The sequence below is a fragment of the Gasterosteus aculeatus genome, chromosome 9 (assembly GCF_964276395.1).
Source record: "Gasterosteus aculeatus chromosome 9, fGasAcu3.hap1.1, whole genome shotgun sequence".
Taxonomy (NCBI): Eukaryota; Metazoa; Chordata; class Actinopteri; order Perciformes; family Gasterosteidae; genus Gasterosteus; species Gasterosteus aculeatus.
Window position 1 is genome coordinate 7861147 of NC_135696.1, and position 27770 is coordinate 7888916.

General features: G+C 44.7%; 2 protein-coding genes across 6 annotated transcripts; both read right to left on the reverse strand.

Annotated features, from left to right (window-relative positions):
• Window positions 1–678: 678 nt before the first annotated feature.
• LOC120825060 (mitochondrial glycine transporter B-like) lies at window positions 679–7465 on the reverse strand. Of its 2 annotated transcripts, XM_078080386.1 has the most exons (8): window positions 6858–7465; window positions 6402–6491; window positions 4687–4811; window positions 4106–4190; window positions 3805–3984; window positions 3047–3215; window positions 2348–2511; window positions 679–2258 (listed from the first exon to the last, which is right to left on the reverse strand). In XM_078080386.1, exons 2-8 carry the CDS (start codon window positions 6414–6416, stop codon window positions 2136–2138), a joined length of 861 nt encoding a protein of 286 aa, XP_077936512.1. In that variant the 5' UTR covers window positions 6417–6491; window positions 6858–7465; the 3' UTR covers window positions 679–2135. The 2 variants fall into 2 exon arrangements, with proteins under 2 accessions (XP_077936512.1, XP_040042340.2); XM_040186406.2 differs by lacking the exons at window positions 6402–6491; window positions 6858–7465 and adding an exon at window positions 5486–5696.
• A 644-nt stretch (window positions 7466–8109) lies between these two features.
• LOC120825055 (myosin-9) lies at window positions 8110–27286 on the reverse strand. Of its 4 annotated transcripts, none has more exons than XM_078080378.1 (43): window positions 26944–27286; window positions 23380–23570; window positions 23059–23199; window positions 22793–22949; window positions 22528–22555; window positions 22145–22238; window positions 21737–21757; window positions 20737–20829; window positions 20406–20466; window positions 19859–19960; window positions 19467–19610; window positions 19266–19361; window positions 19090–19166; window positions 18694–18888; window positions 18398–18571; window positions 18030–18203; window positions 17507–17621; window positions 17040–17230; window positions 16648–16769; window positions 16374–16443; window positions 16115–16275; window positions 15906–16014; window positions 15586–15717; window positions 15221–15427; window positions 14992–15129; window positions 14759–14882; window positions 14428–14599; window positions 14100–14312; window positions 13833–13977; window positions 13407–13613; window positions 13184–13288; window positions 12935–13087; window positions 12467–12715; window positions 12129–12341; window positions 11714–11926; window positions 11415–11576; window positions 10962–11090; window positions 10464–10552; window positions 10218–10341; window positions 9815–10023; window positions 9492–9600; window positions 9186–9358; window positions 8110–9060 (listed from the first exon to the last, which is right to left on the reverse strand). In XM_078080378.1, exons 2-43 carry the CDS (start codon window positions 23563–23565, stop codon window positions 8952–8954), a joined length of 5886 nt encoding a protein of 1961 aa, XP_077936504.1. In that variant the 5' UTR covers window positions 23566–23570; window positions 26944–27286; the 3' UTR covers window positions 8110–8951. The 4 variants fall into 4 exon arrangements, with proteins under 4 accessions (XP_077936504.1, XP_077936503.1, XP_077936506.1 ...); XM_078080377.1 differs by having other exon boundaries at window positions 26922–27239; XM_078080380.1 differs by lacking the exon at window positions 21737–21757.
• Window positions 27287–27770: the final 484 nt, after the last annotated feature.

The following is a 27770-nucleotide window of genomic DNA, read 5'->3' on the forward strand; positions in this document are numbered from 1 at the left end:
GACAGAGTGGAAGTGGTCAGGAGGAGGCAGCACATCTCACGTAGCCTGGTATGACAACGAACCCGACGACAATAAGGAACAATGGGTCGGATCTATTTGTTGGCATAAATGTAATTGGAGCCTTTTTTTTCTGCTCCAACCTGATTGTGGTGAAGTATGAGAGGAGGCGACGGAATGCAGAAGGAATCACAATGCACTCACAAGTCTGGTGTCTGACACCCAGAACCTTCTGGCCCTGAGAAAGATCCAGGACGATCCCACCACAGAGCTGGTGTGGATCGGTTTGCGCTTCCTGGGGGACCGCTGGCTGTGGGTGAGCGTGGGACCCTCTGGAGTACGAGGCCCGGCCCAAGGGAGGGGTCCAGGACCACCAGTGTCCAATGCAGAACCCACAGCGGGGCTTTAAACAGAGAACGACTGTGGGAGAACAGGGACTGTGAGGAGAGACTCAACTTCATCTGCTATTGAATTTAATTCATGTCACATATGCTTTATAAACGTCTCACTGCAGGTAACATTCACATCTTTATACGCGATACGAGATAAATAATTTCTGCTTTGAACAAAAATCCCTTCTATTATTGCAATTTATTAACATAATGACAAGTTAGTGACTAGTTTTAGCCACAATTTCTTGCTTCTGTCATTCGAGTCAATATAGAAACTAAAGGCAAAAGGTTTATTTAGAGCCATAAACCTTTTAATGAGAAGATGTTTTAGAAACATTCAAATATTTTGTCAAATGTTGAATATTTATAAGAATGTCATTTTTTCTGTATGGGTGAGTTGCAATCTGGAACACCAAACCATAATAAAGGAACTTCAAAGGCATTTTGAAAAAGAGGAAAATTTATCGACATTAAAAATCAGCCGGGCCGAGCAAACACACCATGGTCACAGCAGAGGCTCAATGAAGACCGCATGAGAGGAGTTTTGATGGAGATGAGCAAGATGTGCACCAAAAACCATCAAACATGTGTGTAATAATGTCTTCTATTAACCTCTGCCAATAACATCTTCCATTTGGCATCATTTCTAATATCCTATATTTCTAAATATAATCATTTTCAATAGATCCCTTCTTTTCTTATATGAACAGTAATAAATATTTAAAGCGAAGGACTGAACATTGAACATAAAAACAGGGCTTTTGTTTGCTACAACCAATAAATCTGCATCTAGTCTAATATTTACAAAGCCAAGAAGATGCTTGAAAATCTCTCCAGGAAATATTCTTTATAACTTTTAAGAACGCAGAAGCCCAATGATTCAGGTTCTGGAGCTCACAGGAGGGGGAACGACTCCTTAACTAAATCGGAAAGAAAGAATTTTACCTCGTCAAAGAAATATCAACTTAACGTTTAAGGGAAAGTGCAAAGTGCGTTGCTGTTTGTTTCCTAAAAAAAGGATTTCAAATGATAAAACTCATAACCCTGATGCAATTAAAATGCCCGGTCTGAATGTTGTGTCAAAAAAACAGCATCACAGTTAAGTAGCAACGTTGCGAGCGGTACGGCCACCAAAGGCCTTTTTGTCATTTTCTTCCCATCCTGGGTGAGCGCTCGTGATTGTCTGAGCTTGTGTTGAATTAAATAACCAACCTGGCGTTAATTGGTAATAGAAAACCCATTGCTTGAATATATGGCGGAAGCCAGAGCTCTTCCCCCTGCAGAGCTTCCATGTGTGGTTGCCTCAGCACACCAGCCAGCTTGCAGCCTCCCGGTTGTGTTGACGGCCTTTTAAAAGCACCTTGTCGCAGTCGCAGAGCCGCTTTCTTTGGACCTCAGGGGGTCCAAACATAAATAGTGAGAGGAGGAACAAGTTCATTTCACAGCAGGAGTGTCGCTTCAGCCATAGATTGACATTAAGAGGGAGACATGTGTAACATCTCAGACGTACGGACACAAACAGGCACATTTTCACAAACATTAGAACGACAACCAGCACCTGCACGCACACACATTTATCCACCTGGTTATTATTTCTTTAAAAAAAAACTTAGTTGTGCTGCTACACTGACTCTGCGAGCTCCTCGGCTCCCTTTTCTTCTTTTTCAAGGCTTTGGGGAGGAAACAACGTCCGCCATCGCGCCTCATGTTTCATCCTGTTTTGCTGCGGCCCGTCGGCGATGCTCTTCAGGATTTGAGGCCCATCCGAGCCATCAGCTGCTCGTAGACAGTCCAAGCCATAGCCGCCATCAGGGTGCGGCGCAGAGACCGAGGGACGGCCCCGCGGAAAAACCCCACGGCGCCGTGCTCCTGAGGGAGAAGACAGACCAGGAGGGAGATCAGCACACCGGTGCCGAGACAAAAGACCACCAGAGAGCTGTGACTGGACGAGCACACACCGTGTAGATGTAGCGGATAGCGTCCATCGTGCTCCAGTGGGATGGGCTGATTTGAATGTGGGTTTTCACCACGTCCGCCGGCTGCGTGGCCAGCGACGCCATGACGCCCGCCGCCACCCCACAGCTGAAGTTCACCAGAGGGGCATAAGGCGACGACGTCACCTCTGAGACATGAGGGACCAGGAGACAGCAGAGGGGAAGGTTTGTTTTACTACAGTAAATAGAAACGGCGGTCAGGTTTTAATCCAAATGAAATGCAAATATTTACGGAATTTCCAGAAAAAGTGGCAAAAGAGAAAGGAGTTGGTCACTTGAGATCAATGGTGACCGTCTGTTTTGCCATTAAATGATTATCAAATGAAGGCAATAAAATCTCAGACAATGGAAGACTGTGGAAAACACGCGATATTCCGTCTCCTCTGGCGAGTGACATGTAAGTTCATGTATATCATGATATATCCGCCTGCTTCCACTGCACATTTATATTTTCACCGGTAAAAAAAAGAAAAGAAAATTGACTCTTGTCAATATCCTGCCTTAAATTATTTATCCTCCGCTCAGACGTTTTAAACCAATCAACTGAGAATGCCAGAAAACAAACTTTTGCTGCCGTATGGGAAAAATGCTTCAGGACGTGTAAACAGCGCTTCCCATTGCGATGCCCTGCATGCTGACGAGCAGCTGCGGCGTGGCTCCTACCTGGAGGCAGCGCCTTCTTGGCCTGGCTGTAGAACATGACGTAGATGCCGGAGAACGGAGCGTCGCGGAGCAGCGTGGCGGTCAGCCCAGAGAACAGGGCCCTGATTCCCTCCGTCTCATACACACTCCTCAGAGCGCCCGCCACACTCCCATAGTTGTAGCAGCCACTCTGAAACAAAATACAAGCATGGAAAATGAATAGGCACATATTTATTGAAAGTGCTGAAGATTGTTATACAAATACATGCATGCTGGGTGCAATGTTCATTTATTGGGTACACGGTGTCTTACTCAGAGATACATGTAGATTCCCTTGAGGCCTTTTGTGTTGCTCAACTTTACAGTCTGATGTCAGCCAATGAGTGCTATTACGAAGGCGAACCGGTTCATGAATAAGATGCAGGTGGGCGTGTCATGATCCCTCTTTGTTGCATATGATCTTTCATGCATATACATGGAATTTAGCTCAAAAGGAAGTTGTTTTATGTAAAGTAAAATGTATTAAAAAAACAAAAACAAACAGCTTCTAGAGCAGCAAAAAGAAGTGCAGTGTGTGTAGTTTGTGTAAACAGCGACCATCAGACTGTTTTAGGCTGGATCTAAAAACGGGGATGGCATATTCATGTGACCACACACACACACACAAGTCAGCAATTCAACAACACCAATTAAAACATGACTGATCCGAGTCCACGGCTCATGCAGCACGTCTCAGGCCAGAGGTCGCTCAAGCGTCACAAGCGTGAGCCGGCGCTCACCTCGAAGCGCGTCTTGATGACGGTGAACGGCAGCATGCAGATGCCGGCCACGGCTCTGGCGCCGGCGCCGAGCAGGACGGCCTCGCCGGCGTTGGGTTCCCGCTCCAGGAGGTAGTGCTGCTTCAGGGAGTAGAAGGTGCTGAAGTAGATGCCCACGCCGGGGATGCAGCGGACAAATGACTGCCAGAGAGACAAAGCCGTGTCCAACATGTTTCGGAATTTGATAATACTGTATAACAGGGGTTATAAACCGCAGAAATTCTTGTAAATGTTGAAAATAAAGCTTGAGGCATTTACTCACAGGTGACACTCCCTTCCACAGACTGAAGAAATTCTCTTTCTGTATAACATTGATTAGAACGGTAAACATCCCCACCTTTGGTGCACTGCAAGATGAAATTCAGGAACGGTTACACACACAGATTCAAAAGGCAGGAAAATAAGAATAAAAACACGAGGGCAGTATAAGATAAAAAAGTTTTGACCCTGAAACATTAATGAGCTATGGCCTAAGACCTTGGCTAAGACCTGTGGGACATTATAATAAAAATCCCCTTCCAGCAGTCAACCTTTCCTGACAGTGTGATTACACAGTGCTGGTCTGACGAATTGTCCTGTGTGGGTCATAACAGCAGATTCGGGCCAGCACTGCATATCGTTTACTGCCGTGCTGCGTACGTGTCACTTAGTATCTGTAGAGCATGTTGTGTAAAAAGGTGAAGCAAATGAGAGATAACATGAAAGGGGCATGCTGACAGTACATTTCACTGATGCCATGCAGCAGAATTTATGGTGCACGTGTGTTTGCATGTTTATACACAAGAAGTGTGCCAGTTTATTACGTGACACATACTTAATACACACACACACACACACACACACCCGGACTTTGCATTGTTCTGCAGGGTCTGCAGCCGTGTCTTGATCAGATCCAGAGGCTGGAAGAGCAGCGTAGAGCAGGTGCCGCTGACAGAGCCACACATAAAGGCTTTAAGAGCTGCGTGAGCCTGAGGAGACAGACAGATAGAGGAGGAATGGACAGAGGGACAGAGAAATCAGAGTTATGGACAGAGAAGGTTGTGTTGGAGGATGACATTCAACATACTTTCGTCGTTCGTCTCTTCTTGAAAGCCAAACACTTTCTCAAAAGGGCACGGAAATATTATCCCCAAAAATGCAAATGTTACAAAATCAGAACAGAAATGTAGACCAAGATGAGGATTACGAGTACGTCATGCTGAAATAATGGTTTTGAATACAAATATGCTCATGACATTTGGATTACATAACCCACCCCCCCCAAACAAGCCTGTAACACAAAGCAGAGGCCAGGTTCCACATAGTGATGATGGATGATGTACAGAGACGGCACGCACGCACGCACGCACACGCACACGCACACACACACACACACACACACACACACACACACAGGGTAGAATTAAACTGAGACTCGACATTATCTGTGGTTACACGCCTCAAGGACAAACATGAGACACAAACATGGACCGACAGGCAGCTCAACACTAAAAAGGTTTACACTTCCATAACAATACGTAAACAGGTAAAGGAACATTTTCCTCAACAAGACAAACACAAAATAAAATGTCAGCACCACACATTCTTAGTGTACCATGTGCCACTTTAATGCATGCATTAGGACACAAACACACACTCCTACCTTCCTGCCCGGGGCTCTGCTCTGAGGAACCTCTTTGTCCTGCATTCTGCCCTCCTTCTCCCTCTCTCTATTTGGTATGCTGCTATTACAAATAGCATATTATACAATACACGTCCATCAGCTCGCAAACCTTCCTCCCATCTCTCTCTCACTCTACTGACGATCCACAATGGCTGGCCTCCTGCTTCTCTTCCTACCCCCACCCTGATTCACAACTAGAGCTTTTCCTGTGGAGCTCTATCTTCGTTTTAAAGGGAGGACACCCCCCCCCCCTCCTCCCTCACAAAGCTCACTGCTAAATTGCATCTTTGTCAAACAGCATGAGTCATGAAGTGTGTGTGTGTGTGTGTGTTTTTAGAGGAAGAGAGAAAGACCCCCATCTTTCCGGCCACTATAAGACATCCTATATTTTCTGAGTCCAACATATCTGAATATTTTCATGAAATAAAAGTGTTGCTGTTGGAAAGTCTATTCTTGAATTACTAAAGTGCATATCATTTGCAGAGGGTGTGCCCTGTTTAGTGTCATTCTCAAACTACACTAAAGAAAGGCGAAAAAAATAAACACATTAGCATTTATCTCTGGGACAATAAAGTGACTGCATACCAACTGAGATTGGCTTGTGCCGTTTTGAAAAGGGCGCTCCTGGACTGATGCTCCCCGCAGCCACAAGGAGGCGCTCGCTGTCTCAATAAATGACGTATCAGCATTGCTCACATGCTAGTTTTAATTGTTCAGGTTGGAACAGGCACTGGTAGTATGGTCGGTCAGTGAAACGGTTGAAGGTGACAAAATATATCTGCAACATATTGTTATAAGGTCACACACACACACGCACGCACTCAAACACATAAAGAGCAGATCGGCTGCTTTAAGTGTTTTCTCATAACAAACAGGTGTCCGCAGCTGCACTCACCGATGCTGACTCCATCTTCGACCGGGATGCAGAGTCCTTCTTCTCCCCCGGTGCTGCCGTTTTGAAGCTGGTTGATTTCAGCCAACGTAACTGAAAGAAAAGGAGACCAGACGACAGCCGCGAGTCACTTTATAATACAACGTGGTCGTTTACAAAAGGTCCTGTGAAGGCTGTAGCACGATTAGCTAACTAGCTTCCCGAGTAGCATGGAGATACGGGATCGGTAACGTCGCTATCACATCAGCCTCTTATGAGATGCTAACGTCGGCATCCGAGTAAGGCACTAGCGACTGTTACAACAAAAGGGGGGGGGGGGGTCACTTAAAAACCCAATACGACAAATCCCGCCAGTTTACAGGATCGCCGAAGCGTCACTACGGCAGATAACACCATGTTACTTGACTAACGTTAGCCAGCAACAGTAGATTGCTAACTTAGCATGGTAGCTGTCATTACCTGACGTTGATGTGTGTCAAGGGTTGATGCAGGTGACGGTCACATCTGCCAGCTTCAGGTGCGCCATGTTTATGATTTACAGCGACAATCCGAAGTCCCAAAATAGTCTTACTGTTGCAAACACTGTTACCGGGCTAATTGCAGAACTTTCTGGCGATGCTCGTCGGCTAGCTATCCAACAGCAGTGTTAGCACACCCTAGTAACGTTATCGCAAAGTTATTCAGCTGCAGTCTACGTTGCGGTGTGTAGCTGTAACGCTGTTAACGCTCGGCCGTGGGTCGTATCCCGGGTTGGGTAGAACGTATGAACCCCGGTGATAAATGTTACACAACAGGGACCGCCGTTATCACCACACGCCGCGCTGCTGTGACCGCTAGCGTCCGGCTAGCAAAGTTCACCTCCAACACGCATCCTCCCCCCGGGTCACGCGCACTCACCAGGCGGCCTGCCCAGCACCTCGGGCAGGCCGCCTGGTTTATACTTCGTAAGACACCGTTTTCACGGTGTAAAAGAACGGTTCGCATGCCGTTTTAGGTAGAACTATTATTTTTAAACCAACCGGTATGTGAATTCACTGCATCTCTCCCAGTGGCCTCAAGGTGTCGCTGTTGTACCGTGTATTGTAAAATGTTAGCGTACCGAGGCGAAATGGAATAATCCAGAGTGAATGTAATGATTTGAATTAGAAGCCAAAAATGCAACCTCCCCAAAAATATATTGTAAAAGTGCCGATGTGTAACGACCATTATAAATTCCAAAAGTGTTTGATATATACATTAATGAATACAGAAGGGATTTTTTTTAATGCAAGGACTTTAATTTAGTTTTGAATTAACATTTACAGTCTGCCTCGGGATTAAATTGAATGAATCCCATCGCAGTGTGGCTTAGTATCCACCCATGTTTTAGTTACACGTCAAGGTTAAACTTTTTTTTTTTTAATTGCTCCTCAATGGGTAATGTAGTGCATAAATCAACAGGCTGATTACGTTGGACTAGGATTCATCGCTTAAGGTCCGATACCGTACAAACGAGACAAATCCTATCCAAGCAAACGACATTAGGAAAACCTGCAATACTTCACAAAACTGACAAATGTTGTTCAGAACGTCACCCTCTGATCCGAATCTACTTTTGGGTTCCAAAAACTAGGGGTTGGGATAAATAAAAAGTTAGGCGATGTTTAGTTTCTGTTAAAAGTAAAGAAAAAAACTTTTCAAATTGACAGTCACAAGAAACAAGGAATTCAAATGAGTTTGATCATTTTTCAATTTATTGCATTTCAGGCATTTGTTGAAATATAGATTAGCCTTAAAATATTGGCATCAATATGACATGTAATGGATTTGATCATATACCGTTACAGTATCAGACATGGAAACATTCAGAGGTTAGTGTGCCAAAAGAAACCCTCTGCTGTGCAAAGCGCCAAACATAGTATAGGGAGATACAACATGATGTCCCTCCATCAGCAATGAAGTGTAAAATCAGAGAATTATACGTAAAGCAAGCGATCATTGATGGTACAACATTTCCACAAACTTATTAACCAAAATTTCTGCACTCGTGTTCGTTGTGTCCCGTGTTGGCCTTGAGCAAAATTGGGTGCGCTAATAACCTGAAAGGATGACACGTGGGGAGGAAAAGCCTCCAGTACAAATACAGATGTATGCAGACAATAGAAAATGTGAACTAATGTTTGTAACTGCATCAAAAACTACCCAAAGACCCATATTTGTGTGCAAACAAGCATAAAATGTCCAGTGTTTCCCTCCCAAAGTTATACAGCAACTGCATACAAAGTTGCAATGGCTTGTTACAACCGTGATAATATACCCATTAAGTAGAAAAAGTTTGTAAAAGGTTTAGAAAAACTGCTCACATTGAGTCTAAATACATTTTCTTTTGGTCAAATATAAATTTCATGGAAAGTAACAATAAGACTATGTAATAACAAACGTTACAGGGAATACATGGCTAAATCCTCTAAAAAGTATTTTATGTCATAGTCTTTTACTTCTAAAAACATTATCTGCATGTTGACTGGTCATGGTATTATCATTGTTGTTGTTGTTCTCCTCTTGTCCCTGCGTTCACTCGGCTGCAGGTTCAGGCGTTTCAGTCTTTCCCTCCACATCGTCATCGCTGTCCAGGCCAGTGCGATTTACGATACGTCGCATATTCAAAGGCACATCCCCACGTCTTTAAAACAAAATAGTCGATTAGACAGTCAGCTCCTGCCCACAGTCATACAAAGATGTTTCAATTAATATGTAAAAAATAAATGCACCAAGACACTTTATACAACAATAAAAAGGGGCCTGTACCTGAGCTTGCTCTTCAGAACGCTGACTTCCCGGTTCATAGAGTCTGCAGATTCATTGGCATCCTCGAGCTCCCTCTGCATCTTTCTACGTTGGGCGTTAGATCGGGTCACCTCCTCCTCCGCCTCTTCCAGCTGGCGCTTCAGCTGGCGCATACGTACATTTGTCTTCTCCGCCTGCAGAGACGGGGTTCACTTAGTGAGGAGAGCACCAGTGCAAATCGCAGTTTAAACAGAGGTCTCAAGTCTCTGACCTTCCTTTTCTACAATCAGAAAGTATAAAAAAAATTTTTTTTTAAAACTGGCTTACCTGGTCTTTGTATTGTTCTGTGTTGCGCCTCTCGTCATCAACCATTAGCAGAACTTCTTTCAGCTTCTTCTCTGTGCGCCTGGTCAACCGGCTGGCCTGCTGGCGCTCTCTGAATGGAGCAGGGGACGCAGCACAGGGCTTTAAGTCACTGATAACTCAATCAGTCAGTACTAAATCAAGGACACTCAATTGAAATTTTAAGAATGTGTTTGTCACACCAAAAAGAAAATCTCTCGTCAAATGATTGTCGTTGCTGTAAACAAGAGGCGGTCATTAGAACCGCCGTGGTAATTTGGTAAACTAGTGCTGTCCCCTGCACTCACTTTGACTCGATGTCCAGCTGTTCTTCCAGCAGAGCGATTTTTGACTCCAGGGAGGTGATGGAGGACTTGTACTTTGACTTGATGGTCCCCTCCAGCTCCTGCAGCTTCAGTTTCATCTCCTTGTTCTGGCGATCGAGCTGGGAGCGAGCCCCCTCCAGCCGCAGGGAGCCGCTGCGTTCTTCAGCCAGCTCCGTGGTCATCTGCTCCGTCTAATGCCGGAAACACGCAGTGGAAAAGCATAGTCGAGTAATTCAGTCACCGTGGGAATTCTTCTTACAAAGTGTTATTCATGTTTGGCACAAATGGTGTTGACAGTCCAGCAGACTAACTTTTACATGGATTTCACCCTGGTACAAAAAACGCATTCCTTGATGAACAGGTCTACGGTGCCTCGTGTCCGTACCTGCAGGACGGATCTCTTCAGACGATCGTTGACCATCTCTGTGTTGAGCTGCTCTTCCTCCAGTTCCTCCTCCAGCTGGGTGATACGAGCCTCTAGCCTCCTCTTGTCCTCTGCCAGCACCGAGCTGCAAACGAGTGAGGAAGAGAAGCAAGAGGAAATTACAGATGTCCTTTGTTGCTTTTAAAAATCTGTAGTCTTGGGCTGCATTTTACACGTTTTATTTCAATACTATTTCTGGGTTCATACTTCTTTGTGTTGGTGCTGCTAATCTCTTCCTGGAGCTCGTCTCTCTCGACCTGAACTTGTTTCTTGACTTTCTCTGCAGTGGCCAAATCCTGGAAGAAGAAAGAAGTTTATACTTTAAAGCTACTTCAGATGCTGTTGGGACAGTTACCTGGAAGCAATGTGCTCCATGGTACTGAATAGAGTCAGCGCTCCAATGCCCCTCTATACACTCACACCACAAAGTGTGCATTCAGTAACATTATTTTAGGGTCTTTGGGACTTTTTAAATGAAAAAAGCCCCCCCCCAGGAAACAAAACAACCCTCAACCCTGCAGGCAGTGTTCAAATAAAGTTATGTGCCAATATGAAGGGATACCCAAATTCCTAAAATCCCAATTATTAGATTAGTTTTTGCATATTTACTGTCCCATGTAATACACCTCATCTATAATATCTGGTGGTGTCTGAGAAGGTACTTTCCCCCACATTCAGTCGGGTGTCCCATCATTACGGTCATACCTCTTGGAAGTGCAGGGCGTCTGCCTCCATGGCCCTGAGCTTCCTCTCGGTTTCCTTGGCGCCGTTGACTGCTTCGTCTCGGGACAGACGCAGCTCGTCCAGCTCTCTCATCTGGTCCTTCATTAGAGCCTATGGCGCAGACATGAAGACCGCAGCGTTGCCGTTAGACACCAATCGGTGTGGGCAAGGACTGCCTACTCACTTAAGCGGCACAAGGACCAAACTAATTTGTTTCATTAGTTATTTGTCCCAATGAAAGACTGAACTTTTAGGGGAAAAGATCTCATTTTATGAGTTTGTGTAAACCAGCTCACCTATATTCTCAATGTTGTGGCTTATTAAATAGCACCACAACCTCAATAAGATTGTATATTATAAGACCGGTCACCTAATTTGATGGTTATCTATTTCACTTCAGCAATATATTTGCGAGCGCATGGCAGATTTTTTCACCTGGAGTTTTTTCAGCTGTTTTAGGGCCTCATCTCGGCCCTTGTTGGCAGCCTCGATCTGGACCTCAAGCTCTCCCAGGTCCAACTCCAGTTTCTTCTTGGCTGACAGAGCATGAGAGCGCTGCTTGCGTTCATCCTCCAGGTCCACCTCCATCTCACGCACCTGAAGGAGAGGACAGCTTTCTTTTGACTTGCAATTTAGTCAGAAAAACTGGAAGATTTTCTTGCAAGCAATTTTATTTGATTCACAGCAATTCTTGCTTTGTGGGAAAGAAATCCATCTCAGGCATTGTTTCATACCTGTTTAACCAGCTGTTTCCTCCTCTCCTCTCCCTGCTCGTCTCTGGCCAGCAGGTCCCGGTCAAACTGGGCCTTCATGGCCTGCATGTTGACCTCCAGACGCAGTTTGGCGTCCTCCGTGGCCTGAAGCTCATCCTCCAGCTCCTCCACCTGAACTCTCATCTCCTCCAGCTGCTGGTCCATGGCACGCTTTGACCGCTCAAGCTCGTGAACCTGCAGACAAGGACGTTGCCTCATTACAGTGTTTTCCAGTTGCTAATGTAGAGGGACAATGCCAGCAATGATGAGACACTGCATCATTGCTCCCCAGAAGTTAAAATGAGAGCAATCTTAATTTCCAGGGTGGACATTTGTAGCCAAAAACAAATCAATTTCAGCTCCCTGTTCACCAAAAGATGAGGGTTTTTCCTCTTACACTCTTGCCGACATCATCCTTTGAGGAGACCAAGTCATCCATCTCAGCTTTGAGCATCTTATTGGCCCGGTCTAGCTCGTTTTTAACGTCCGACAAGGTCTCCAACTCGCGGGCCAATGTCAGGGCTCGCGTTTCCTTCTCCCTGGCCTCAGCCTCGGCCTTGTCGCGCTCCTCTGCATACTGAGTAGAAATAGTTTTCTCCTCGGCCAGCATCTAGGGAGAAGAGACCATGAGAGGCAGTTACATAACAATAAAAAAAAAAACCTGGGCACTGAACACCAATTTTGCGTGAATCATTAGTTTTTTTCTGGGCACAAAATCCACTGTGGACCAGTTACCTGGTCGAACTTCTTCTGCTTCTTCTCCAGGTTGGAGACTATCTGCCTCAAGTGGTCCTGGTCCACTAGGAGGTCATCCAGCTCCTGCTGTAAGCGTGTTTTCGTCTTGTCCAGTTTGTCGTAAGCTGCAGTCTTCTCCTCCAGCTGCTGCATCACGCCTTCTAACTCCCTCTGTGATCGCTTGCGGCCCTCCTCTGCCCCCTCCACGGACAAGGACTCGTTTTCAAGCTTCTTCTTCATGTCTGCCAGCTGAAGACAGGGAAGAAAACGTTTAAGGGCATTGTTGGATGAATTATATCAAGGCTACGGAAAGGAGGCAGTCATTCTTTATCACTGATTTGAGGTCAGTTGGAAATAATGAATGACAGATTTGAGAAACCCGTTCATTTAAATAGCGGCTGGTTTGTGCGATGTGGAACATGGATCCAGGCTTTGATCAAGTGCTCGGCCGTGACAGTGTGCACCAACCTGGGCCTGCAGAGTGGTGATCTGCTTCTCCACATTCTTCTTGCCCTCTTCCTCTTCCTCCAGCATCTCCCGCAGGTTATTCTGTTCGTCCTCTAGCAGCCTCAAGCGCGTGGAGAGGGCGAGCTTCTGACGAGTCTCCTCTTGGAGCAATTCCTGTAGTTAGGCAATAAAATATATCGTTTGTTTTGCCTATTTCTGCTACGGTAAATGTGCAATTAAAAGTCATGTGAAATTTGCGCTTCATCGTACCTGTGCATCCTGCAGCTGAGACTCTGTGGCAGAAATGTCTTTGTTGAATTTGATGTTCTTGTTGTCTGCTTCACTCAGGAGGCTGTTTACATGTTCTAGCTCAGACTAAACACAAGAGGGGAAAAAAAATAAATTGTAGTTAGCCACTCAACCATAATATCGCAAACTATCCTTTCTTTCATCTCCGCTTCCCATTCACTCGATCCTCCATCAAATACTGTACCTGCATCTTGGTGATCTTTTCGGCCACCTCCTGCCGCTGTCGTTCACTTTCGCTGTATTTGACCTGCAGTTCTTGGACCTGGGATTCGGCCTTCTTGCGACGCTGTTCAGAGTCTCCTTTGCCTTGTGTGAGAGTCTTCATCTCGATTTGCAACTCATTCCACTCGCTCTCCAGAGCCTGCTTGGCTTTCTCCATGGACATCTTGTTCTGCGGGAGCAAATGTCTAAGATTTTACAGCATTCATTTCTCAAACTGACTCAGAAACTAATGCATTTCCATCTAAACTACTGTAACGCCCAGTTAACTCACAGGTTTTGTCATTTTCTAACAAACTATTGTAGGTTATGTCATCTATTAGAGCTTTAAATGTAGAGTACTTTTAAGTTCACCTGTAAGGGAATTTGCTACAGAAATAATTGCCATTACCTTCTTAGCTTGTTCCAGCTGGTCATTGAGCTCTTCAAATGCTTGGTTGTGTTTTTGTCTCATGTCGGCCATCTGCTGCTCGTGGATCTTTGCCTCTTCCTCCAGACTCTTCTTCAGATGGGTGACCTCCACCTCCCGCTTAGACCTGCAGAGACATGATGAGGGGAAACGTGAACAAAGAAACATGTACATCTTTGCCCTCCAAATAAATACTTTGATCTATCCATCCAACTTCAGGCCGTAAGACTACGTAGGTTTGACCGTTACCTCAGCTCCTGCTGTGCGGCGGTTGAGTCCAAAGTGTCCTCCAGTTCAGTCTTGAGGGCCTCTAGCTCCTCTCCCAGGTCCCTGCGGTGTTTCTCAGCCTTTGCACGCGCCTGCCTCTCCAGCTCCAGATCCTCTTGCAGCTCAGAGATCTGAGCCTCCAGCTCCCTGATCTGCTTCTGGGCCGCGTTCTTCGCTGCAGCCTCCTCCTCGATCCTGAGGGTGAGGTAGAACAGGGATGAGATTGGCAATCAGGTACTTTGCGTGTTAGTTCTTACTTGCACACAGGTTGCGTCTAGTTTACGTTTGAAAAACGTATTTATTTTGTAACCTGGACAGTGCAGCGAGTAGTTCCTCTTCCTTCTTAGCCAGCTGAGCGCGGAGTTCATCAATCTGAGCCTGAAGGTCGGACATCTGGTCGTGGAGCTCACTGGAGTCGCCCTCAAGTTTACGACGGTTCTTCTCCAACTCCTGACGCACTTTTTCCTCTTTTCTTAGGCGATCTGTGCGCAAACCCAAATTCGTAATTTGAAATTTAAAGAAAAAGTTAAAAAAAAAGTACTTTGACAAAAAAGCATTCATTCTTTTCATCCTTAAATTTAATGGGTTTTTGAGTTTGTTTATTAAAGGAAAGATAAGCCCAAAGACCAAAAATGACTTGCCCTCCAAATCTGTAATCATGGCCTCGTGTTTATTCTTGAGTTTCTGCAGGCTCTTGGACTTCTCTTCCTCCTCAGTCAAGTTGGTGGTGAACTCTGAGATCCTCTCCTCCATCTGTTTCTTCTCCTGGAGGTCATAAAACAACAAATAAATGAGTTTATGTCCAATAGTTGTGTTTATTTAGACTGCACCCTTCTGGTGAACGTGTGGGCGACATGAACATGTTGTAGGAGACCTTGAGGAGCTTATTGTTCTGGTCGTCCAGCACCATGACGTCCTCCTCCAGTTTCTTCAGCTTAGCGTCCGTGGTGACTTTCTCCATTTGGAGTTTCTGTCTCGCACCTTCCTCCTGGTCCAGCTGCTGCTCCAGGTCCTGGATGAACCACGTAAACAATTTGCAAACGTGAAGAATCTTCTTACCCCACTCGCCTCTCACATTCTGTATCCCGCACGACTTAACCAACCGTGATGTTCTGCTGCATCTTTTTTCTCTCAGTTTGCATCTGGGTGGCTCGCTCTTCTTCCTCCTCCAGGCGAGACTCCAGATCATGCAAGATCTCCTCCAGCTCCTGCTTCTTGGTGGCCAGACGGGATCTCATCTCCTCAGCCTCCGCACACAGCTCAGTCTCTGCTTGGAGCTGTTCTTGAAGAGCCAACTTCTCAGCGTTCAGCTAGTGACAGGGAGCCAAGGAAAAGTTAGAATGGATCATTACATTCTGAATAAAGACGTTTGAATGAATGAATGAAGATACTTAAGCCACTTTGACTTATTTAAAATAAGGCTGACCATAGCTTAAGCGCTCTCCAGTGTCATTATGGAGATTCCTACCTGTTGCTGCTTTGCCTCAAACTCTTCAAGCTGCTGCTGAGCTTGCAATTGTCTTTCCATGACTTTTTCCAGTTCCTCTTCTTTGGCCAGCATCTCCTCCTCCTGCCGAGTCACTTGCAGAAGGGGTTTCACCTGGAAGAAAAAAAACGGCAAGTTATTAAAGCATATGGAGAGGTTGTTTTTTTTAAGGGTGTATGAAACGCCACTAAATCTTTACAAAAAAAGGTTGAGCTAGAATCAATAAATTAGTATTTTCTCTTATACAAAGGGACATATACCTTTTTTACATCCGTTTGAGAAGTCAGTCATTAATAACTCACCTTGGTGAAAAGCCTCCACCACTGCCAGTTTCTGAGTTTCAGGTAAGCAACACAGTTCCTCTGGATAACTTTCATGGCGGTCAGCTGCTGCTGCCTCTTGGTAAAGGCTCTGAAGTAAAAAAACATTTTTTTTAAGCGTTTAGTTCCATTTGTTCATTTAACTGCAAATACGAGTCTTGATAAAATCTGTTTGGTGTAATCCTTCATACTTGCGGGCCACATATCCTCTGCACCAGGCCTGGAAGCTGATCACCACATCAGTGATCTTAATGTCCCGCTCCTCCTCCAGGTGAGCCAGGACTCCGGCTCTGAAGAACACTTTACTCTGACCGACGCGGAACAGGTTTGGGTCCAGCTCCAGAGCTTTGATCTGTCATGAAGAAAAAGTGAGGAACTACTCTGGGAAATGCCCCAAAACTAAGAAATGGAGAACAACGTGCCATTTGTTTCTTGATGCATTGTTCTTACCATGAGCTCACAGGCTTGTTTGCCATCCATAAAACCCTTTGGGATGGCGTTTGGAGTGAGGATTTCATACCTGTGAGACAGACAAAATGGATAGAATTACTAAATGGGTCCTTTTTCAAGCTCGGGGCATGTTTTTGGCTCTAGGGACATCCACTGTTGTAGAGGAGTGTTTGTGAAAGATCTTTGTCCTGCAAGTTGAAGTTTTGACCCGGACCTTTAATTGGGTTGGTAAGACACAGATGAATGCGTTTTAGGTTTGTGTTTTGTTTGTCACCTTTGTCTGAACTCCTGGAAGACGATGCGGTTGGGGAAGCCTTGTCTACAGATGCGAATCCCCTCTAGGACGCCGTTACACCTCAGCTGGTCCAGAACCAGGTGAGGCTCCAGTTTACCAGCCTGAAGAAGGAACACAAAAAAAGCTTATTTTCACATCATTCCGTATGATCAAACAACCAAAAAAATTTTTTTCTTAATCTGTATTCAGCATCCAGGAAGAAAGGGTGCCATACATAGTACCACCATGTCCAATTGTCACCATGGGTCAGGACTTTAAGGAGAACACTCCTAAGCATCTATAGTTTGTTATAATGAATTAGTGCCAGTAAGCACATTGGTAGTTAATCATGTTGAACGTCATCCACTCGTACTACGAGCATCCTTCTGTACCTTCTTCTCGTGGTTGGGAATGATGCAGCGGACGAAGTTTGGGTTGGTGTTCCTGAGCGTGGTCATGAGGTTACCCAGCTGCTCCTTGTACAGCTGGCCCACAGTGCGGAACATTCCCTTACGGGTTCGGGATGCACCGTGAATCGACTCAGACATTCCTGCCACCTTATCCAGGCCGACGATGCGGTCCACTGCAAGGACACAGACGAGGTGGGAAATAAATATGGGTCAGTGTGAATTTATTTGAAAACCTAATTCTAGCGTTGTTGCATCCCAGTATTCATATTTTACTGGGTTCTTTTATGGTAACAAATACAAAAGAGGTCTTGCCCATTGCACAGATGCATAAAAATAGTCAGTCAGCACCAAGTTTGTTGGAGATTTGAGATGTTGAATCTCAAAATCATTTTAGCGTCAACAGTCGCACACAGCAGTAAGAAGGAAGAGATGTTCGATTGGTTTCTTACTGTCTTTCCACAGCTCAGCAGTAAATTTGTCTGTTGACTGGTTGAATAAAGCGGCCACACACTCATTCAGAGGGTCCATGTTCTTCATCAGCCACGCGTCTGCTTTGTAGTCCACCTGCACCAGTGGAGAGACACGCTCATAGTTAAAAGGACTGCAGAGTAAGTTATCATTTGTTACAAATTCAATGTGCAGTTTATCCAATGCCTTTACTTTTGTGTACTCAGAACTGAACCAGAGAAATATTTTGTTGCCATCTAGTGGTTGAAAGCAACTGTAGGAATAATCAGAATTTTCAGCAGTTTGTTTTTTTACTCAAATACTTTGCTTCATTTGACCAGCAGTTTTACTCCAAAACACATTTATATAACAAATAAATAAACTGCAGATGGACATTGTTCGGATCAATAATCAAAATAGTTATAACAGATCAAAGAACCCAACCATAAGTAGTGCATCTCCACAACCTATAAATTTCAACACTGCAGTCATGTTTTCCACTAATAATGCAACGCCATTCTTTACCTTTCCAGCGTAGTGTATAATGCAAAAATCTGCATCATCCTTGAGCTTCTTGGGTTTCTGGAACTTGGGGTTTGTCCCTTGCTCCTGAACCACCTTCTCCACAAAGCTCTTGTCCGTGGCTTTGGGGAACCAGCACTCTTCATCCAGCAGAGCGAGAACCCCCGGAGGACCCGCCTGTGACGAAAGGAGGGAAAAAACAACACACGCGAGTCTGTCAGCGTTTCATATAATCACATGTCTCAGTTTGGGTCAGACCCGTGTGATTTATTCAAGGACTTCTGCAGAAAAAGATTGCAACCAGTCCTTCAACTCGAGACTGAGCAGTACAGTCACGGTTATCTACAAGTAATGACAACTGGGAGACTTACAGGTTTCTCAATGAGGTCGATGCAGGGCTGCAGGTCGAGGCCAAAGTCGATGAAGCTCCACTCGATGCCCTCCCTCTGGTACTCCTCCTGCTCCAGGACGAACATGGTGTGGTTGAAGAGCTGCTGCAGCTTCTCATTGGTGTAGTTGATGCACAGCTGCTCAAATGAGTTCAACTGCAAGAGAGAATAAAACATTACTCATTTTAAGTCCGCCAACTTCTTTCAGAAGTCCTCCACTGCCGAGTGACAGGGCTGCACTTCTGGTTGCGAAACAAACACACAGCTTCTAATCTCACCTCAAAGATCTCAAATCCAGCAATATCAAGGATGCCAATGAAGGAGGCCCCCTGTCTTTTGGTCTTGTCCAGGGCCTTATTGATCCTCAAGACCAGCCAGCGGAACATCCGCTCATAAGAGGCTTTGGCCAGAGCCTCGATAGCAAACTCAGCCTGCTCCTGCGTCTGCGCCTTCTGGACATAGTCCCTCCCAACCTGCGCAAACAAAAATGCTGCAACACTTAATTAAGAATTATAACATTCATCTGTAAAAAAATAAAAATAAAGTAGCAAAGCACAAACAAAATAATGGATGAGGGGGGTTCAAATGTGCAAAAAAAAGTAAATTTGCATTAATTAACTACGAAAGATTTAATATCATCAAATATACAATTGGGTATTGATTTGCATACAGACCTTGATTCTGGGAGACAGGATGGCTCGTGTGAAGTCTGTCACATTGATGCTCAGCAGGTGACACACTTTCTGGGCAGCTAAAGGAGAAACATGAGTTACATTGGAGAATATGGAGGTTTGAGAGGAGACACCAAAACATACAAAAGGAAATGATGATAATGTGTAAATAAGCGTACCAGTGTCGTCGGGCATGGAGGCCTGGTCGTTGTTACGCTCCTTCTTGAAGGACATGTTCCCCAACTGCAGCACGGCCGACACCACCTTCAACAGACCTGACAGACAGAAGAGGTCACAATTGAGCCTCAGAGGAAAGTCGCACACTTAAGATTTTGTCCCCAATCTTTATTCATAGCCCTATAAAAGATTTTTTAAAGTACCAGTTATTTCATCTTCTGGAATGCTCATGATCTGAAAGGCGTCCATGGTCTCAGTAAACAGGTCCTTGTCCTGCTGGCCAGGTATCGTCACGTTTCCTTTCGACAGGAAACGGTACTTGCTGTAATCCTCCAGACACAACTCCGCTAGAAGAGTGAAAGAAAAGGTTAAACATTCATGAAGAATTTGACGCAGAGGTCTTGCAGTGCGTTTTCATGAGACTTGAATAAATACTTCATTCCCATTGTAGCAGTGACACCAAGAACTGAACAGGGATGGAAGCTCAGTTTTTAATACCATCTAAAATCAGCTACTTCCGATGGATCTTTAAGTGGCTGAATGAAGTAGTCTGTTAGCATCAATAAACGTATCGTAGTTGGAAAATATGTCTCACAGCGCAGCTTTTCCCCCGCGCCGGTCAGCATGTAGTAAAAGATGTGGAAGCTCCGCTCATCTTTGGCTTGTCGGACGGCCCGAGACTTCTCCAGGAGATCTGGTAACATTTCAGTCAAGAAACAAACGCAGCAAGACAACAGCACCTTTATATTTAAAGAAGGAACCGGATCCACCCAACATTATGTTGTGTTTTCACCCCACCTGGTGGTACTGTCTTGTTGACCATTGTCACGGGATAAACTGGCATTTTCTGATATAATTTCAAGGTCCTGTGTAACATTTGGTGCTATTGATATAGCATATGTTTATGTTCGTACACTCAAGTGCTGTCGAAATCTTTTATAATTGCCGAAAGTCTTCAGAATTCTGAACCAGGAGCAAAGCCAAAAATAAAATAAAAATTAATATAATTTTCACACACACACACACGCACACACACGCACGCTCCACAATTATTAGTTACCCCAATACCAAGAATACAGGTTCCATGAGAAAAGAGTTTCAGATTCTAGTTATTTGCAGCATATTTTTGAAAAGGATGCAAGTTTCAATGTTGGCTCCAACGATGTATCCATTGACGTCAAAGTTGATTCTGATGAACTTCCCCTAAAAGAAAGAAACATTTTTTTGGATATGTAGCACTAAAACAGTTAAGGTTGAATGTAAAAACTTAACTTGACTCTGATGGAGCGCTACATGAACACAAAATAATCTGCCAAAAGTTTCAAAGACTGTATATTTTGTATGCTCTCATCGCTAATGTTAAACTCAAAAATCAAAATCTGTCTATGGCAGTTTATATGGATTTGTGCTTAAAGACAAACTTTGTTTTTTTAAAAACAAGCATGTCTTCAGGGTGCCTCGTCGTTTTCTTACAAATCTTGAAGAGTTGTCGTTCTTGACTGTCTTTGCGTTGCCGAAGGCCTCCAGAATGGGGTTTGCTTGCAGCAGCTGTTTCTCCAGTTCCCCCTGACAGAGAGGACATTGTTTTAGAAACTTTAACAATAACTTAATTACAGGTCGATGCTGTATATTAGTCGGGCAAGCGCAACCTAAAAATCATGCATTTTCTTGCAGCCGGGCTGGTAAAAAAAACACCAATTCAATCCGTTTGAAAAGAAACTACCTTAGGGGATGTTATCATTGCCCAACCAACCGCACAAAGCCTGCACATTGCAACACACATACCAGCAAGCAAAAAAAAAAAAAACCTCCTGTAAAACCATTCCTGTCCATGCAGGCACACACAAGCGGGTTAGCAGCGGTCACGCCAAACAGCCTTCATAGATACACCATTACATAATGCTGAAAAATCTGGACTGGTTGGGAATAAAACCGCTGCCATGTTGAGTGGGATACGGCTGCCAGTATGGCATAAAGCTAGAAGCAGTGACACTAAAGAGCATTTCAGCATTTGGGCAAAAAAAAAAAAAAAAAAAAAACTCAATTGTTACCGAGAGGTTTCTTTATCCTCTAAAACCAAAAAGGTAAAAGTCAAAATGTGTCCAAACGTTTTCCTCGCACTCTACTTGAGGTTCAAGAGTAGTTTCACGAGAATATTTCTGCCACTTTCATATCAGTATGCTACATATGAAGGACTGAGGGGGGTAGCCGTTTGCAGGCAGTACGCTTAACCAAGTTGCAGACATGTCACACGTTCCTGCCCAGGGATTATGGGGGCAAAATAACCTTTACCTCTCCTTATATTAAAAAAAGTTAGGGTCTTTGTTTATTGGCCACGTTTAACAGGAATTGTGGCTTTATTTTTAGTCCATATTTGAATGCATTTCTTTTTAAACCGAATAGGTTTCCCGTTAGTGGCGAAGTGCGCGTGCAGAGAGACACCGTGCGTACGGCGTCGGAGAGATGAACTCACATGTGATAAAACTGCATTGCCCTGGAGAAAAAGTGGAAAACAAAGACACGGTTCAACACACTTCAGCTCACACGTTACGTATCTGCAGAGGAAACTTGGCGTCATCGGATGAACTACGAAGTAGTGAGTCAAACATTTCTTGGGAAAACTTTTAAAAACAAAGAATAGAGTACAGGACAGTCCTATTCAGTTCCCTGTTACTATGAGAGGGGAGGCGGGCGCGTCGAGACCTGAAACAGGAATGCACAGTCAACACAACGCGTTCAGGTAGCTCGCTTCACAGAGATGGACCCGGGTGGATATCAGGGAGGAGAGGAAACTAAAGGGAGTTTCCAGCCAAGGTCAAAATCAGCAGACTCATCAGGAGAGAGGAGGGTACCAAAAAGAAAAAGTCAGGCTTTCACTGACCTGGTCTTTCTTGGACTTGAACGATGAGGCAACGTGGGCGAGATACTGAATGACCTTCTTGGTATTTTCGGTTTTCCCTGCTCCCGATTCTCCGCTAAAGAAAAGACAAGTATCAGGAGTCAGTTCACGTTCACTTCACACGGACACGTGTTCAGGCATTAAAGGAGACATCTTAAACTAGAAGACATGGTTTACAATAAATCCTACTCCAGTTAAGGTTAATGTTTTTTCTCGAAGCATTAATATAAAACTGCACTGATAACTTTAATATCTACAATTCTATCATAACTTGGCAAATTTAATCTGCAGATATCACGTGATAAAAAAAGGGCTTTTCAATTATTATCATTGTTTATTATTATCAAGAGGGCTGAGCAACTTACGTGCAGAGGATGGACTGGTCCTCACGATCTGAGAAGCCACGGAGGAAGAGTAAAGTCATTACACTCAAAACTCATGCAGCTGAAGTGATTGTAGTAATAATACCACCAGTCGCTTTCACTGCAGTTTCTGTAGCGTGTGAGCCAAGTTGGCCTAAAATTATTGGTGAATTAATACATATACGAGTAGATTCTAGCTACTCGTATGCAAAGTTGTTAACCTCATTGTAAATTAACAAGGAGTTTGTCACAGAAGCATGGGCTGTACCTTGCATCATGCTCCTGTAGGCCGTGTCTGTGATGGCGTAGATGTGAGGGGGCATCTCGTGACGCTTCTTGCCCTTGTACATGTTGACTATGTCCTCGGAGTAGATGGGCAGGTACTTGTACGGGTTAACCACCACGCAGAAGAGACCAGAGTACGTCTGGGCAGCACAGACAATAGTTACCGTCAGAGAGAAGCCGCTTGCACAAACATCTGGCATCAAGAGGAGACCTTCTTACATGAGAACATGCGTGTCCACCCAAACTTACATAGATGAGCCCAGAGTAGTATCTCTCCTTGAGGTTGTGCAGCACAGAGGCCTCGTTCAGGCAGGTGAGCTCCGCCATGTCCTCCACCTTACTGAACTTGGGTGGGTTCATCTTCTGGATGTCATCCTTGTTCACCGTCACCTGAGATTTACAGAGAGAAGCCAGCGATCAGAAGGACGTTCTAGACCAGACGCGCTCGCTGGGACGTTTGTTCAGACTACATTCTATGCACGACGATGGTGAAATGAAGATGCCGGCTCTTGGCCGACAACTTAAAAACACACAAACTGAGACAAACAAAGAGAAATCCTCCACTTTTACCTTCTTGCCAGAGTCTGTGAGCTCCACCACGCACTCCTCTCCCTTTTCCTCCTTGACAGAGCCGGGCTCAAAGCCCAGCTTCTCAGAGGGGATCCACACCAGCTTCTTGGTGGCCCAGTCGGCCTGGGCCAGAGGGGTGTTCCCCGCACTGCGATCCCCATACAGGAACTTCTCTGCGTCCGCCATGGTAGCTTTAGGACAGAGGACATTAGAGCATTTTTTGTAAAGTCTAACCTCAAGAGGAATCAAAACAAAGGTCAAAATGAGATATTTGACTGATCAGTATTGTTTTTAGAGCAGGTGGCCTCACTGTGTGAACTTTGGTATGAATGAGTGGGACAAAGTCTATGCAACGGCCATTTTAGAGTCTCTGCCATTTTGAGTTCTTCATTTCCCCCCTTTCTCCACAACCAATTGAATGAATCCAAGATGGAAATACAGCACTAATAACCAGCGTTATGATGCCAGAAGGTGTTCATTGCCAGAAGATACGTCAAGTCCAGATATGAAACACCTATAATAAAGATAAGGGCTGAATGAGGAAATGCAGAACATAGTTTCTTAGTAATTAGTTGCCAATATTCTTGTGGGTCGTGCAACATCAACAAGCCTACAAAGTGTTACGTTACCAAACCAACAAAACTGGAAAAGCACTTCTGAAATCCAATAAAAAAAACAACAACATAGATTTCGCTTTTAAATTTCTGGTTTTAGATTTGATTATAATATCCAACAGGCCTTTGTACCTTTGGGAGAGTTAGCCATAGTACCAACAAGGTACTGCACTCAATATTGAGAACATTTTGCCTGCCCTTAAATCACATACAGAAAAGAAACGTTTTGCATCAATGTACAACGCGAGTTATTGAACCGCAGAGGATTATGTGATCGCTGCTCTTCATGCAACCAAAAGGCCTGTGTTGAGTTTGTGGGCCAGAATGACTTATGGCTTTTACGTGACAAACTGCTTCAAGGAAGTGATCACGGAGACGTAACCGCAGGTAAAGCACGTGTCTGGGCACATTAAAACCACAGCAGCTGTCGTTTCATGTTTCATCTGTATTATTACGAGCAATCCTGTGCTTCAACACAGACAGATGTAAAAGATGGCGAAACGTCCCTGTGCCATTAACACTGCCTGGTTTATGTAGAATATTTATGACCACTAGTATCAACCCAGCCCGAATAACAAGATGTAGCTCATCCGCAGAGAGACTCCCTCTCCAAACCCGTCCGTCCTCTTAACGCTTGTACGACCCACATTCCTTCCTCACCACCCAACTAAACACAGGATTCCACAAATTCCCACTCCTCATTATCCACAACCCTTTCTTTAGATCACCACCTTCTGCTACAGGTACTGAACGTGCTGAATTGGCATCAGGACAGCGCTGAGTATTTCAAGCCTCCGGTGGAGGGATGCTTTGCAATCAAGAGGCAAGGGAGGAATGTCCGGAGCAAGTCTGGACACAGACGCGAATTCCTCACCAACCGCACCCTGAGGATGACTCAAAGATAAAGGAAGATACCCTCAAAAAGATTAAGTCCTTTACTAATTTGTTGAGCTCACTTCTTATTCATGAGATAGTCACCATGGTTTGAGCTCGTTTTGAAGTTTCATCAAAAACATGCACTTTAGGGGAATCGTACATTTGCACAGCATATCAGTAAAGAGCATTTGGTATTATTACGAGCAGCCGCCTCGTCTCAGGTAGAGGTTGAACGATGACAAAAAACAGCTGAGCACCAGTGTGCTTTTATAGAGCGGGATAAAAGGATCAGTGGGCAAGGTGTCATCCGCGTCGCTCTTAAGTTCATTATGAGCTCAGACTAGTGAGCGTCAGCGGGGGAGGACGACGAGGAACGCGGTCTCATTTCCTCTGGTTTCATCTCGTGGCACTACAAGCAAAACCGCTGCAGGTCAGACAAGACGGAGCATTGACGCATTTACAGCAAGTACACCAGGCGTCCATACTGAACACACACACGTCACTCAGACTTGTGACAGTCACACGCATGTGGCTTCACTGTTCAACCATCCATGAGCCAACTTCCTCAGGAAGTTGCACAAACTGTGCCTCCGCACATTTGGAGACTTTGGGGTTTCAGAATGACGAGACAAACTGCTTCCTTCACAGCCGAGCGAATTGTCAGAGTATCCACCACAGTACACAGCAAAAGTAAAAACAAAAAGGTCAGGGTTAGTGTCTGACAGGGAGGGTCGTCTCCCCCCCACCGAACAAGGGTTTCCTGTAGAGACATTAAACCATGTCTGCAGTCAGGATCACCTAGTTAACCCCACTGTGTCGTCTGAGTGAGCGGGTTTAATCCGCCTCTCTCAAGTCAACATCGTGCACTTCTACAGCGCCTGCAGGCTTCTACTCTCTCCTGTTCTTGGCTGCCAGTCAATCCCGGCTTTATCCAGGCTTCCATGGCACGAACCCAACGGAGAGCGCAAGAGCCCGTCCATCTGCAGGTACCGGGCCTTTGGGTCGGGACGATGGGGCACTGACACATTAGGGAACAGTGAAACTACGAGACTGTTAGATACAGGTTTTTAAAACTGTAGATAACCGCTCTGTGTACAAGTGGAAGATGTGGAAACAGGTGGAACTAAAGAGGAGAAATGTCGGCGCACAAGATATCTGCATTGGTATTTATGTATAAAAAAAAAAAAGCTGATAAGCAGAATTAAGGAACTGTTACACAGACCTCTAATTTCCGGTCGGAACCAAAAGAGGAACAATACTTTTTGAAACCATTTCAAGAAGTCATGAGTAGAAATATGCCCCACCTGGAGCAGACAGAACTCGTCGTCATCACCAACACAAAGCAAAGTTCTCTTTTAAGACCGGTATCAATTGTGTGTCCTGAGGCAAAGACACGCAGCAGCAGGGTGTGTGCAGATAAGTTCATTGTAAAAAAAAATAATTAATGACGTAATTATCTCAGTGCACACCTGACAAACAAAAGTGAACTGCAGGGTTTAATCTAGGGAAATATGACGGATGTAAACTAATAATGCATCAAATGAATAATGAAAGTTTTTCCCGTCACGTTGTATTGTGACGATCATCATTACCTGCTGGCCAAAACATTTAACATTAATAAAATGGTGCGTGTTCGTGCAGGTAAAATGAAATGAAGCAGCGTTTATGAGCAATAATAGATATGTAGATTGTATATCCCGTATGAAAACGTTACTAGTTGATGTTTGAGTCTTGTTAGCGTCATAAAGGGAAGTGACGTTGTCAGCTGTGGTTGACTCAGCCAAAGCACCATAAAAAGAGTTTTAAATTGTTCATACCAGAACATATAAAAATCAAAGTTCATGGACAGCAAGGGGACAACGGAGCATGCGCGGGTTTAAATGTCCCCGCGACGAAGCCTGAGGGAAACACCTGAGCTTATTGAGCAAGAAAAGTTTTTTTTCTGTTTTTGCCTTCACGCAAAAACATTTATGCAGCTAAAAACAGCCGTTCATATGAACACCCATCTGCTGAATAAGACAGTTAACAGCACCCAGCCCCTCATCAACTTACATCACTTATAATGAGACCGCACCTGGTTTTCAATGGCAGGCACGAGGAGTGAGCGCGCGTCGTCCGTGTTTGCAAAGTCCCTCTGAAAGACACGTTCTCCACTAACCGAGAAGCCTCTCAGTCACTAAAGCCTCTCGTCTGCGTGCTGCTGCGCACCTCCGCTTTCATGTGTTCCAGCAGCTTGGGCGTGGCTCCGCCAGGAAGGAAGGTCTGCACCTTTAATCCGCCCAGTCTTATTTTTTTTTGCAGGTAGATTCAAACGCCCCGCCCAGCGGTCCGTGGTGCGTTCGAGAGCTCAGAGTAAAAACGCGGAGGTATGAGTTGTAAGGCAAAGAGGAGGTGCGTCGTTTTCTTCGCTCACATGCTACTCAACAAATACAACAACGCAAGACAACCCTGTAGGTTTCATACAGGAAATATCCTCGTCACATTGATGGTAATGTGTCCCCTCTCCTTCGCTGATGGCAATTACGCCAATTAAAGGTTTCACAATAATAATGCATCGGACAACTGAAATACGTGATCAAATTGATTTACCAGCTGCAATTTTGCTTATCAACATGTATCATTTATTTGGTTGGTTGACCCAAACATGCATCTTGACTCAACTCCGACTCTGCAAAGGAGATTCGAAATACATTGAATTGAAATACATAAACGTATTCATTAGCATCCTTTATGGTGCTATGGTTAAATATATATTCATATGTTTCTTATATATTCCTGCCCTGCTCGGATGTTAATAAATGTTTACTTCATTGGCAGAGTGATAAGCATCTGGACAGATGTGTTGAGGGAGTATTGTGTGTGTGTGTGTGTGTGTGTGTAGGAATGCAGAGCCCCGTTTGT